We start from the raw sequence: 14,657 nt of genomic DNA, 5'->3' as shown, positions 1-14,657 counted from the left end.
CTAAATTTTATTGCGTGATTGGAAACAACTGAGAACCGTTACTTCATGTTTCACCTGAGTTATAATCAGTGGCTAAGTTTTTTTTTTCCCCCTCTTTTACAGACTTGGGTCTGGATCAATTTATAATAAAACGTTTTGATGGAAAGGTGAGTGACCTATGATAACATGTCATATAGAATTATTTGTGAGAAATTTCTCAGTACCTGTTTATCTTATGAAAAAAAAGTATGTTGCTTAGGTTGGGAGGCCTGTAAGAGCCTTCAAATGATCTACAGAAGAATCAAGCAGAAGGTTCTTCTATGTTTTTCCATTTAAGGTAATACTCATGAGTTCCTGCTGTATGTATTAAGGGCTATTCAGTGTATGTTGACATCTGAATTTTAACTCATAGCTATGATAAAGGTTAACAAGCCCCCCAGTATTACATTTGCATTTCTATCTGATTTGACCCTCCTCCCACTTTGTTAGTATGTAGTAATAATCCAAACGAGAAAACTACAGAACTCCTTTGTAGTAGTTTTATAACAGTTATAAAGTGCACCCAAACATGCATATAAATTTGCCTTGTGTTTACTTTCAATTCTTTATTTTTTGCTTGAATTAATCATATAATAAATCATTAAGTATAGAAAGTGAAAGTTTCACTTTTATTATCTTAAAGCAGTGAGTTAAACATGTTTTTCCCTTTCAGGCTGGAATCTACAAAAAGAAAAAGAAAATATTTCACAGGGTCAGAAAAAACAGTGAAAGGTCAATTTTAAAGAGGAGGAAGAAAGTGCAGCAGAAAGAAGAGCGAGCCAGGGATGGCTCTACAAAGCTTAAAGAGAAGGAAATCAGAAGGAAAATCATGAAGTGGCTGGAAAAGGCAGGATTACAAACAAGGGTCTAGATGGGTAGAAGTCAGTGTTAGTAAAAACTGATCTTGCAGGAATGTGTCGCTCCTGCATCATTACATAAAAAAACTATATGTACTGATACAGTGAAGAGAGAAGTGCTGATGTCTTTTGCACAAGTGGAAAGAATGAGTAGCTGCCTTAAGAGTTGAGAAATCTCAGTTAAGGCTTCCAGCCTAAAAATTAACCTTTTTCTATTCAGGTGGCACAGTGCCTTCATCTGTGGATATCCTCCTATTAAAGCCATAATTTCTAAAAGGGCATTTAGATGTTAGGAACCCCAGATTCAGAGTCCTGGCTCTGCTCTGGGGCAGCCATGTCTTCTCTCTGATCCCTAGTGTCTCTATTTTATATATATATATATAAAATACCTTATCCCTGTAGGGAATAGTGCAGACACCAGTGTCGGGGTCTAATTTCAGAGTCTCAAGCAGGTTAGGCCCCTGTCTTATCTGTCTGTGTCACTCAAGAGTCCAGAGTATGTCTGGCATATAGGAGGTAACCAATAAATGTTTGATGATTTGGAAAAAATCAACTAGTCAATCACATATTCCTTAGAGGTATGACTCATTAAGTCACTAATATCTTATAGCAAAATCAGTTTTACAGATCACTTTTTTTGGGTTACTGAAGAAATCCAGAGTAGCATGAGAATTCAGTCCTCTCTTGTTATATATATGTAAACCTGAAAACATGTAAAGAAGTTGAATATGTACAAGTTGAACAGCAGCTTTACATATTAAAAGGGAAACTTCTGTTCCTAGAGAGCTTCCTAATGGTAACTCATATTTCACAGGTGCACTTTAATTCTTTTCCTGTTTGACTGGTACCTGTCCACTTGAATATTGCAACTTTTGGCATGACTCTTGAGCTCTACCTTTTTTTCACTTGTGTGAAATTTATGAGCTCTGCATTTCTTACCATATGTGTTATTTGCATTTTTTTCAGTTTCCACTCATTTTTATAAAATAGCAAGAGTAAAATGCAATCAAACATTAAAGTATTTGTGTACCTACCTTGCTGTGGGGACAAAAATGACAGTGCTTCTATGTTTGGAAGGCAGTCTTAACAGATTGCAAATATTTATGCACTGAAACACAAAATTCTGACATCAGAGTGGGAAGGGCAAGATTTAGGGATATCAATGTATAGTGTTCGAAAGTTTGACTTATATGAAAGTTAAGCTTATGAAAGTTGACTTCCTCCAGGGGAACAGGTTCTGAAAGAGAATAGGGGAATGAAATGCTTACATCGAGGTGTAGAATTACCCTAGCTAGCTTGTCCCCTAGCAAAAAGTGCAGATTCCCCTTTCATCCATGATATGATATTCATGTTTAATCCCTTTGCCAGGTTCTTCATTTAAGTCTTGTATTAACTTCTATCACATTCATTAAGGTTTTATTTTGGAGTGAAGTTCATGCTTCCTAAATAAGATTCTTAAACTGAGTTCAGCTCTAATTTATGTCTTTATAAATTGTCTTTTATTTCATATGAAATCTAGAAAGTAGTTTCTTATTATTTTTAAATCTTATCATGAAGAGTGCAAATTTCATTCAGTATTTAGTCAGCTTAGTAGTTTTTCCAGGGATTTTTGCCATTATGAAGTCCTTTTCTCAATAGTTATAACAATCATTACTTACTCAACTGTTGATATTATTTTCCTTTGGGTCATCATGACTTTTTTTTTCCTCTCAGAGAATTCTAGTTCTTAAGTAGTGGTTTCCAGAGTATATAAGTCCTAAGACAATTTCCTCTTGAAAAAACAAATTTATGTGGTAATTAGAATAATTTTCCCGCACGATGGTTAGAAATTTAATAGAGGAGTTCCCGTCATGGTGCAGGGGACATGAATCCGACTAGGAACCATGAGGTTGCGGGTTCAATCCCTGGCTTTGCTCAGTGGGTTAAGGATCCAGCATTGCTGTGAGCTGTGGTGTAGGTCGCAGACGTGGCTCGGAACTGGCGTTGCCGTGGCTCTCGCATAGGGCGGCAGCTGTAGCTCTTATCAGACCCCTAGCCTGGGAACTTCCATATGCCACAGGAGCGGCCCTAAAAAGACAAAAGACAAAGAAAAAAAAAAAAAGAAAGAAAAAAAAGTTAATAGAAAGTTAACATCCTCGAGGAATTTCCTTTCAAACCTTGATTTTTAAATGAATAATTTTATTTCTGCTTTTATTTTAAGCTTGGAATATGAACTAGTTACAAATTGCTTAGAGAAATATTTATTCTCATCCTCATTCCTCAGTTGTTTATCACACCATTTAATTAATTTGACCATTAAGAAACACTAGCTTATTTTATTGCCTTCTAATTGAATTGCACTTTTGGCTTTTTTTGTCATTGAAAACAAGAACAGATGTAGAAGTATTTTCCTGGGGTGTTTTCTCCTTTGTACTAGAATTTCATACAAACTCTTGGTACAAAGTAGAAAAGAATGGCAAAAACTGACAAATAATTGAACAGTTACTTATTAATAATTATTGACAAATAATTGAATGGTTGTTTTTTACTTTGATACCTATCATCTTTTATCCTTTTTTTTTTTTTTTTTAGTAGAAATTCCCAAGAAGTAATGAAACATTCCTATTTCAACTGATAAATGAAACTGGATTTCATTAGGCAGATTTTGAATTTTGGGGAGGGTCTTTTTCCAGAGTTCATCACTACCTTTTATTATGTTAGTCTCTCTTTTTTTGTCTTTCCTAGGGCCACACCCGCTGCATATGGAGGTTCCCAGGCTAGGGGTTCAATTGGAGCTGTAGCCACCGGCCTACACCAGAGCCACAGCAACACCAGATCAGAGCCGCGTCTGCGACGTACACTACAGCTCACAGCAACGCTGGATCCTTAACCTAATGAGCAAGGCCGGGGATCGAACCCGCAACCTCATGGTTCCTAGTCAGGTTCGTTAACCATTCCGCCACGACAGGAACTCCTTAGTCTCTTACTCTTAAGGATGTTTAGCACTTTCCTTTGTAGAAAAGTCATGCAATACATTATTATTAGTACTTGCATCATTTATGCATTTCAGAACTACTAACCCAGACCTTATATGAAGAAGCTATAGTCAGTGGCCTTTGGTTTTAAGAATATATTTTGTAGGTAAGTGATCAGACTAGTTTAAAAGTTTAAAAACCTCAAAGCTTGACAAAGTTCATATTTTCTATTATAGGATATTTGAAAATCATTACAAATAAAGTGTTAGCGCTAACATACAGATGTTAATACAAAAATGTTTAGTTTCATGTAATATGGCATAGTTTTGGGGGAGGAAGAGGGAGATTTTCCTTTTTTTGGCTGCGCCTGTGGCATGTGGAAGTTCCTAGAACCAGGGATTGAACCCAGGCCACAGCAGCAGCCCTAGCCCTTGCAGTGACAACACTGGGTCCTTAACTCACTGAGCCACAGGGGAACTCCCTGTCACAGATTTTTTTTTTTAAATGCACTCTTTCCCTAGAATGTCCATGCAGTACCCTTATGATTTGTTAATGTAGTTATTTGATGAATTTTTGATTATTTCTTTAATGAAAACTACTCTTTCCCAAGTTTAATTTTTTTATCATACAGTAATTGTTCTATAAAACAAAGCACCATTTCTAAGTAAAGCCTTTCTTTCACATAATTATCAAGTATTCATTCATTTAATCAGTTAATTGCTGTCTTTTATTGGTGTGGTTTATCTCAAGTGGTTTATACCCTTCATTTTCCTGTTTTCTTTACTCCTTTTTCCCCTCAGAATACCGAAGATAGAAATTATGTTTTGTATTTTCTGTTCCTCTTGCATATAATAGACAGACGTCTTTCTCCATCTAAACCATCCCCTTTGTTTTGTTTGTTTGTTTGTTTTTTGTTTTCAAGATACAATGGAAAACTGCCTGGTCTAGGTAAGATTATTTCTTAAGCAAGAAAATACCAATATTCCAGAGCTATGGTGTAGTCTTCTTTTCTCTTATAAAAACTGTAAAGTTCATACTCTTTTTTAAGTAGCAGTGAATTGCCCGTTGAAACTAATTGTCCTTCAATCACGTTTCATCATGTATTTCTTTTTTAGAAAATAGATTTTTTTATTCTTTGCTCCCTATTAAGTTCCCCCCGCCCCCGACCTCTCCCTGAACATTTCAGAAATCATGCCTTTGAAATTAGTTTTCTCATTATTTGTAATTACAGTCCCCTTAGAATCTCTCCTAATTTAGAAGAAAGGATTAATGTGTATTTTATTTCCATCTTCTTTATGGTACCTACAAGAATATTTGTTTACGTGGAACAGGAAAACGTTTCATATCAAATTAAGATGAAATGTCCACATTAAGGTGAAAGAGATAAAAGCATGGTCAAAGTCTAGAAGAGGAAATACTGATCACAGTGTTTGTAATAGAAAAGATGATAAGCAGAAAAAAAAAAAGATGGAGCCAGTTAAAAATCAAAGTTTTAATATAACCAAATACTTTTAATCGCTTTTTGGTAAAAGTTCTTTTTAAAATTTTGGTAAAGTTTAAAATGCCATTCTCTTTAGAGGAAAGTCTCTGTTCACCAAGGGGAGTGTGGGCACATTTTTTCCTGTAATGTAATCCTCTTAATGTTTAATTCAGGTTGTGATTATTTACTTCATATCGTAGATAAAATATGAGTCTTGAGTAAGGTTAAGTGTAGTATTACTCTTTGACATGTATAGTAAGTTATGTAAGGGATTTCCTATCTTTTAAAAGTGAATTGTACTGAAAATCAAAGAAATGTAAATTAGGAGGGGGAAGCCGGGAATTCTCATGGGACAGTTTGGTGAATATTCACATTTATTTAAATTGCTTTAATTTTGCTCAGTTTTTCATAGCAGGATTGATGTTCTTATGAATTCTGCATTGTTAATTAGGCACATTTCTACCCCCCTCCCACCTTTCTTTTCATTTCCAGAGACTTAAAACCAGTCAATTCTAAATTCTTAGTGAATTGACACATTCAGGTTTTTCTCTTGATAAATATAAATGTGTAGGCAGAACTTTGTTTTCACTCCATGTTTTTTTGATCCATGTTTCCATTTGTCCTATATCTCATCTTTAGAGTATATTACTTGTGTTCTCTTTTATAATAGGGAAATTCTTACCTTAAAAAAATTGTAACAGCAGGGGAATATAGTCATTATTTTGGAATACCTTTATGAATTTATTTTTATTGAGGTATAATTGATTCGCACTGTTAGTTTCTGCTGTATAGCAAAGTGATTCTGTTACATATTTACATATATGTGTGTAAATATGTAACAGAATATTCTGTTACATTATGGTTTATCTTGGAATATTGAATATAGTTCACTCTGCTACACACACACACAAATATTCTTTTACATTATGGTTTATCTTGGAATATTGAATATAGTTCACTCTGCTATACAGTAGTGTTATTTTGGAATAACGCTATTATTTTTTCGGCCATACCGTCAGCATGCGGAAGTTCCCAGGGCAGGGATTGAACCCATGCCACAGCAGCTACTCGAGCCACGGGAGTAACAACAGTGGATCCTTAACCTTCTGAGCCACCAGGGAGCTCCATGGAATAACTTTAAATGAGTATAATGTATAAAAATATTGAATCAATATGTTGTACATCTGAAACTAATATACTATTATTGTATAGCAACCATACTTTAGTACAAAAATAAATTTAAAAATCTAGAAAGGGGAGTTCCCGTCGTGGCACAGTGGTTAACGAATCCGACTAGGAACCATGAGGTTGCGGGTTCGATCCCTGCCCTTGCTCAGTGGGTTAACGATCCGGCGTTGCCGTGAGCTGTGGTGTAGGTTGCAGATGCGGCTCAGATCCCGAGTTGCTGTGGCTCTGGCATAGGCTGGCAGCTACAGCTCCGATTCGACCCCTAGCCTGGGAACCTCCATATGCTGCGGGAGCGGCCCAAGAAATAGCAAAAGACAAAAAATAAATAAATAAATAAAAATCTAGAAAGGGGTAACATTCCAAGAGGATACATAACATACTTCAGTTCTTTAAAACCTGAAGTTTTCCACAAATATTTCATAATTTTTACATATTTTGGGGGGTGGGTGAAAATTTAGCCCCCCTTAAAAAAACCTCTTAGCATATTTAGGTATTGGTTGTCAGTGGTTTACTTTTCCAGTAAAGTAAAACCTCTTTATGAAAAATCTTGCCTCTATTTGTCTCCTGAGGGAATTATTACTACTACCACTAATAATATGAAAAAGAAGAATAGATGAAGCTTTTTGAGTTTTTATTATGTGCCAAATCCTAAGTTCTTACACATAATAACCCACACAACCACTCTTTTAGATAGCTTTCTATTTTCATCATTTTACAAGTAAGAAACTAAAGTACATAAAAATAAAGTAACTTGACTTTTTTTTTTAACTTAAGATCACACTGTTAGTAAATGGTGGAGCCAAGATTCCAGATTGGTAGTCTGGCTCCAGAGTTGAGTGCCTTAAGGACTATGCTATACCACCTTTCAGATATCCAAGCTATTTGTCTATACGATCTATCTGTAAATAGAAATTTCTTTTATCAAGTATTTCTTTTACTAATGTAATGCTGTTTGTGCAAAAAAAAAAGAGCTTTGGTATTCACTCTGTTTTTGCTAAGAGTATTGAAGTTGATTTTTTCGTCTTTGATAAAGTATAGCTAGAAGCCAATATTAACCTGAGAAACTACATAGTGTTTCATTTTAAAGAAAGGTAACAAGAGATATACAAATTTTAATACCTGAATATAGAAATTAGAATTTCAACTTCACTGTTATTTACTCCATTGTTTGCTCATATGCCATGAACACCTCTTGGCATTTTGAAAAATGGTCTTTTTTTTTTTAACTGAATCCATCACTTTTTTTTTTTTTTTTTGTCTTTTTGCCATTTTTAGGGCTGCACCTGCGGCATATGGAGGTTCCCAGGCTAGGGGTCTAATCAGAGCTGTAGCCGCCGGCCTACACCAGAGCCACAGCAACGCAGGATCTGAGCTGCATCTGCAACTTACATCACAGCTCAGGGCAACACCGGATCTGCAACTTACACCACAGCTCAGGGCAACACCGGATCATTAACCCACTGAGCAAAGTCCAGGGATTGAACCCGCAACCTCATGGTTCCTAGTCGGATTCGTTAACCACTGAGCCACAACGGGAACTTCCCGAATCCATCACTTTTAAAGTGAAAACCGTCATCTGTATTTGGAAAATTGGAACCTGGCTCATTGTATTCAAGATAATAGAGAAAATAATATTTCTGTTACAAACTAAACTATTTACTCTTTCACATATTGATTGGTTGTGTGTTAAATGTACCATCATTTGAATGGAGCTACTCATTATGGTTAGTCTTTAGACAAGCTTAAGTTTTAAATATTATTATATTACCAACATGAAATCAGGTACTGATTCAGCATTTCAAAAAATCCTTTAACACCCATTGTCATTATCTGTTTTAGTTTCAGATTTTATCTTCCTTCTTTCCCATCCAAAGTTCTTTAAATTGTTTTAAAACCACTTTCTCATTTTTCTCTCTTATTACAAATTAGCAATTTTAGTTCTTATGTACACACTACAGCCCTCAGAAAATCTGGTTTTGGTGTCTGAAATAATTTACAAGGGATTTCCAATTTGTACATCTCAGTATTTGACAGCTACATACATGTAAATGATTAGTAGATGTTGGAAGTATGCTGAATCGAATATGAGAAATACAAGATATGGATTGCTGTACTTCTTAGTGTGTAATAGCACAGGATGAGAGAGTGTAACTTTGGACATAGACAGTCCTATATTCAGATATGGATTCTGCCACATATTTGATGGATGACCTTGGGCAAGAGACCACTTAACTTCTGAGTGTCAGTTAGCTTTAGTAACTGTAAAATCAGGACAATAAGCAAAGTATCTATCTGGAGTTCCCCTCATGGCTCAGTGGTTAATGAATCTGACTAGGAACCATGAGGTTGCGGGTTCGATCCTTAGCCTTGCTCAGTGGGTTAAGGATCCAGCGTTGCAGTGAGCTGTGGTGTAGGTTGCAGACGCGGCTCAGATCCTGTGTTGCTGTGGCTCTTGCGAAGACCGGCAGCTACAGCTCCAATTAGACCCCTAGCCTGGGAATTCTCCATATGCTGCGGGAGCAGCCCTAGAAAAGGCAAAAAGACTAATAATAATAATAATAAGCAAAGTATCTGTCTCTACAAATTATAGCTATTTTATGGAGTTCCCATCATGGCTTAGTGATTAAGGTACCCCACTAGTATCCAAGAAGATGTGGGTTCTGTCCCTGGCCTTGATCAGTGGGTTAAGGATCCGCTGTTGCCATGAGCTGTGGTATAGGACACAGTCTCGACTTGGATCCCACGTTGCCATGGCTGGCAGCTATAGCTCCAATTCGATTCCTACCCTGGGAACCTCCGTATGCCGTGGGTGCGGCCCTAAAAAAACAAACAAAAATTATAACTATTTTGTATGACTTTGAGCCCTTTACTCAATTTATGAAAGGCATTAGCTGCTATCATGTATGTTATCTGGTTTCTTCTTTGTATAAAATGGTACAGAAAAGCATACTCTCTTCTTAATTGCTCTCTCCATTGTTCTTTCCTTTTCAGTTAAATCAGCTATAAAATCTCCTTGTGCTGTCTCTGTAATGAGCCCTGGCCAGCATTAAATAGCTAGTCCATGAGCTGAAGAGAGACCTCTGGTTTGATTTCTCATTTCTGAGCTGTCCTCTGTTCAGTGATTCATCTCATCCCAGGGCTGTAAAATCCTTTGGGCCTCTGTCACATCAGTCCTAGTCTTAGGCTTATAAATTGCTGATTGCATATATTTTCTCAGTCAGGAACTCTTATCATCTTATTTGGCTTAGTTTGAGAAGTATGATAAATTCAGGTCAAATTTTATTTCGCAGCCAGTGAAGTTTGTTTGTTGAAAAAAAAAAAATCTTTAAAACAAGTTGATATTTGAAAGTATTTTGGAGTGGCATCCAGCTAAATTTGCTCACCTAAACTGCTTCATCAAATGCCAGCCTTCATGATGGCTGGCTTTTTATTACCAATGTGAATAGTACTTCTTTTAGTGCAGCATACTTTTTGTGAGAGACCTGTTTCTCAGTAGTTATTCTGAGCTCTTCCTTAGAGTGGTTATTAATCCTCTGAACTCATCTGAGTTTGATTGCCTATTTGTTAAATATGGGTAGTAAGGCAATGAATTTGCCATGAAATTAAAAAATAGAAAAAAATAAAAAATAAAATAAAATAAAAAATAGAAATGATAATGAGACACCCTAATAAGAAACCTTAATTGGAGATTGCCGTTGTGGCTCAGTGGTAATGAATCCAACTAGTATCCATGAGGATGTAGGTTCAATCCCTGGCCTGGCTCAGTGGGTTAAGGATCCAGCGCTGCAGGTCACAGATGTGGCTCGGATCTACAAGTTGCTGTGGCTCCAATTTGACCTCTAGCCAGGGAACTTCCATATGCCACCGGTGTGGCCCCCCAAAAAAGCAAAAAGAAAAAAAAAAAAGAGAGAAAGAAAGAAACCTTAATTAATTAAAGAAAGGTTTGACTACCCATGGAAAAAATTAAGTGTTTGCTTTCCCTTTTCTTTAAGAAATAGGTAACTGTTCTTTTTTCTTTTTATAGTAATATAAAGTTTTTATGTAATTGTATGTTTTATTTTGGGGAGGTTAGGAATTGCATTATTGAGGATTTTGTTTTGTTTTGTTTTGTCTTATTGTACTTAGCCAGTAACATATAAAACATTTCTGTGTGTTCCTCATTTCCTATTTCCAGGTCTTCAGTGATTTTATTACAAATCACATTTGGTTCTTTATATGTTATAATATTTTGTAATTTCTATGTCTTTGATTTGGGAGGTGTTGTTCATATAATCAAACAATGTCAATTTTCTTTCTTTTTCTCATCTTCTGATCAGGATTTCTGGCAGGTACTGATTCAGCAGCATGTGCTTTAAGTTAATTAATGTTTCAAAACCCATAGTAATGCTTTAAGGACAAAGGTTCAGTGCATGCTCATGTCCTTTCCCTGCTCCCTTCAGAATGATTCAGTTCCTGTCATTTTAAATTAACATACTCTGTCTTTAATATAACAATTCAAACACTGCACAAGTCCTTGAGAATATAGTACCTAGCATAATTTAAAAGGAAGTTTTAACATTATGTGTCACACAAAAGGTCAAGAAACTGTTTTAGTTGTTGTATGAGGAATACGCGATTGGGCCGTTTAGTCTTAGTAGAGATGCCATGGTCCTGGTTGCCTTGCAACAGGGATGGTGAGACAACAGTAATTTGAAGTGAAAATTTAGTGGGTTTTTTTTCCTTTTGAAATTTGTTATATAGTAAGTACAGGTAAGCAGTTGCTTAGTTGTTCATTGCTCAATAAAATAATTTAAGGGGAAACAGATGGACCATTTAGAAAGACTTCATTATTTTGCTTTTTTGAGCTAACCATCAACTTTAACTGGGAAAAGCAGACAAATACATGGAGAAAACCATGAAAAAGGGTATATAGATTGTAGGCTGACAAAGGACATGCCTAAGAAGTACTCTTTAAATTGATGTTCGAAGGCTTAGACTTTTTAATTATATTTATAAATCATTCAAATGTATTCACTTAAAAAATTACTCTTGCACTTCTTAACAAAAATATAAACTAAACTGAATTAGAACATCTTTGGTGTTTTGTTCTGGTTTGGTTTTGGTTATGGGTTTTTTTGCCACACCTGGACCAGGGATTGAACCCACGCCACAGTAGCAACTCAAGCCACTGCAGTGACAACACTGGTCCTTAACTCGCTGCACCACAAGAGAACTCCACTTCCTTGTTCTTAAAATGGTATATATTTTTGGTAGTCTCCTTACCAAATCCCCAATAACCCAGTTATTGGTGCAATATATTATATTGCCTTTGCCTTTAACTGAATTCTGAAACAAAACAACAAATACTTAAATTATTAAACCAAAACAATTTATTGATAATGCCATTATCAGTGTTTCTAATCCTAGAGATTTTGTTTTAGAATAGCTGTGGCAGAGTGCTGAGGAGCACAAAGCAAGTGAGATGTTAACACCCGTGGTTGAGCACAGCCACTTTGTAGTTCTCTCATTATGGCAGGGCAGTTTGTAGGAGGCAGCTAAGAACAGTTCTTCTCCTTTGATAATTGTGTGGTTAAAGACTTGGAGATTTAAAATGACTTGCCTCAGGTCAGTGTCCTTACTAGACAGGAGAAAGGAGGTAGGAATTGGGAAGGGCTTGGAATCTACAGCATTAAGTAGTCAACCCCCATCGTTGACAAAGAACACCTTTAAATTTTGACTATTGAAGGGAATATCCCTTGTTGATCAAGGATTCAAAATCAAGTTTTACTGTATTCTTAAGGATCTCTGGTTAATAAGCTTTTTATATTAAAAATAATAAACTCTTTTTCTTAGGTAGTGGGGGAATTGGTTATTGTATTGCATTCCATAAATATACTCATTTTGGTGACACTAGTGAAACTTCTTTAAGCTTCCAAAGGTCAATGAGCAGTTACTTTATAGAAGGGGGCTTTCTTGCTTGCTTCCTTACAGGGATTTGTCCTTTGCATGCAGAGTTCCTGTTGCCTGTGGAAAGGCTGGAATCATTTTGTTTTTCTGGTAGCATAAGTGCTGTTCTTTGATGCAGCTTATGAATGGTGTCAGTACTTATTATATTGCTGTGAGGAGTATCCATAATGTCTCTTTCCAGTCTCTGAGTTCCACCACTACTAAAGTTTGTTGATTTAACCCTTGTCCTTGATTATTCAGGTTGAAAAAAGAAACAATAAGATAATCATTAAATGCTTCCAAGGAGAGTATGGTTTATTTGGTTGTCCCAAATACTAAGTTTTTTTGAAGATGTCTTTAAATACATTTTTATTTTAGATTCTGTTGTGTTTGAATTTGGGATCAACTGTGAATGCAGTTGATTTTTCATTGTTGATTTGAAAGCATGAACATGACTAATCATTACATTTCCAACACCTTTATGTTTAGCTTTTCCATCATAAAACAAGATTTGAAATTCACTTTGATATGAAAGGCCTTGGTTCCAAATTATCTTTTTCTTATTTTTTCAGCACAAACAGTAGTGTATTTCAAGTTTACACAACTAGAGTTCTATGAAAGCTACTCAAAACATTTTGTTTTTCCTATTCTGATAAAAATGGGTTCTCAACTTACATGTATTGGTGACCTTTGGTTGAAGAGAATGTGTGAGAATAGTTCTTAGTTTTTATATGTCTTTGCCATAGTGCATTTTTTAAAAGTTTTAAACTTAAATTTAAAGCTTCTTCAATTATAGATTGATATATATTAATTAAGAAGACTATAGAGAACCATTGCATCCTTTTCTTGATATTCATTTTGAAAATTAATCAAATATGCATTCAAATAAATCAAGGCATAAACACATAATGTGCACTTCATCATTTTCATCTTCAACTTGAAGACAAATGAACTAGCCTCAAGATTAATGTTTTACAACAACAAACTATGTTTTGCTCCAAAACTATTCAGTCCCCAATAACAATTTTAGAAATTGCAAACAGTCTAGATAGCTGGTGTATTTCTGTGCATTTGATACAATGTAACATAAAATGGTTCGTGGCATGGATTCTGGAGTCATACCGTGACCTGTCCTGCCACTTTATAGTATTGTCACCTTGGACCTCTTATTCAGTTTCTCTAATCTTCAGTTTTCTTATCTGTCAAGTGCAGATAGTGGTATCACCTATCTCATAGAATTGCAGTGAGGGCTAATGAGATAATGCAAGCACTTTAGCACGTGCAAGCTATAATTTGTAAATTGTTGATGTGTCTTTAGTGGTCAGTAGTATTCGTTACCTAAAAATGTTTGATTTCCAAATAATTTAAAAATTCTTCATCTAAAGGGTTTCCTAGGAGATGATAGTTACTACAGTAGTGTAAACTAAGCGTGTGAACAGGGATCCTGAGAGTGAAACTCTTTTATTTTTGCTCTTTTAATGAATTTTTTTCTTGTAATAATTATTTCCAAGTGAGGGAAAGTGAAACACCGTATTGACTTATTTTTCAAAATTTGAATTTAAGGTTGTTTTTCTATAAATGATAGAGAAGCCTTTTCTAACCCATATGACAGAAACCAAGACTACTGCTGAGTTCAGGACAGTGCACTGATTGATTTGAGTGGCCAACATTCAAAATTAAATTCTTAGATTTAGGTAGCAGATAATCAGTAATGGCAAAACATGGATTCTCCTACCCAGACTTGCCCTGAAGCAAGTTTGCAGCGTACTGTAGTAGAAACTAATAGAATTGATGATTTTCCCCATCTAGGGTTTTGATAATACCTCAGATACTGAGGACTGAAATAAATCATCTCAATAAAGTCATATTATCTCTTTGAAGTTAATGCTATTCCATTAGACTTTTGAATTTTTGTCATTGCTTTAATCAAATCTTCTGCCACTTTTTTTTTTAAAGCATCCTCATTTGTATCCATATTCTCTATAGCCATCCTGTTAATAAAATAGGAAGACATTTGCATTTTAGATATTTGGAGTTGTTCTCAGAGCTGAAGTGGTTAGAATTGGGACTGAAAAGAGAATGGCTTTCTGACAGAGTGAAGTTTCCAGGATCTTAAGCATTCACCTTCCACAGTTTGTTGCACGGTGTTTGTGTTTATTGCTCAGATGTAATACTGTCTTTAAAAAGTCTGGAAACTAAGTTAGAAGAAAAAGAACTCATAAACTACTCTAAATT

The 14,657-nt window shown here is 35.5% G+C and overlaps 1 protein-coding gene across 9 annotated transcripts in view; it reads left to right on the top strand.

The window, feature by feature from the left end:
• Nucleotides 1–14,657, top strand: part of MICU1 (mitochondrial calcium uptake 1) — a 241,898-nt gene that overhangs the window by 96,461 nt on the left and 130,780 nt on the right. For 4 of the 9 annotated variants that reach the window (XM_005671069.3, XM_021071959.1, XM_021071961.1 and 1 more), the window contains exons 5-6: nucleotides 103–146; nucleotides 10,814–10,825. The exons of 1 other annotated variant lie outside the window; for it this stretch is intronic. In XM_005671069.3, the coding sequence (XP_005671126.1) occupies nucleotides 103–146; nucleotides 10,814–10,825 (56 nt within the window). The remainder of the gene's footprint in view (nucleotides 1–102; nucleotides 147–10,813; nucleotides 10,826–14,657) is intronic. 4 more of the 9 variants (XM_005671068.3, XM_005671070.3, XM_005671067.3 and 1 more) reach the window with 1 other exon arrangement.

The sequence above is a fragment of the Sus scrofa genome, chromosome 14, assembly GCF_000003025.6.
Source record: "Sus scrofa isolate TJ Tabasco breed Duroc chromosome 14, Sscrofa11.1, whole genome shotgun sequence".
Taxonomy (NCBI): Eukaryota; Metazoa; Chordata; class Mammalia; order Artiodactyla; family Suidae; genus Sus; species Sus scrofa.
The sequence above is the reverse complement of the archived record's forward strand: the minus strand, read 5'-3'. Positions and strand labels throughout refer to the sequence as shown.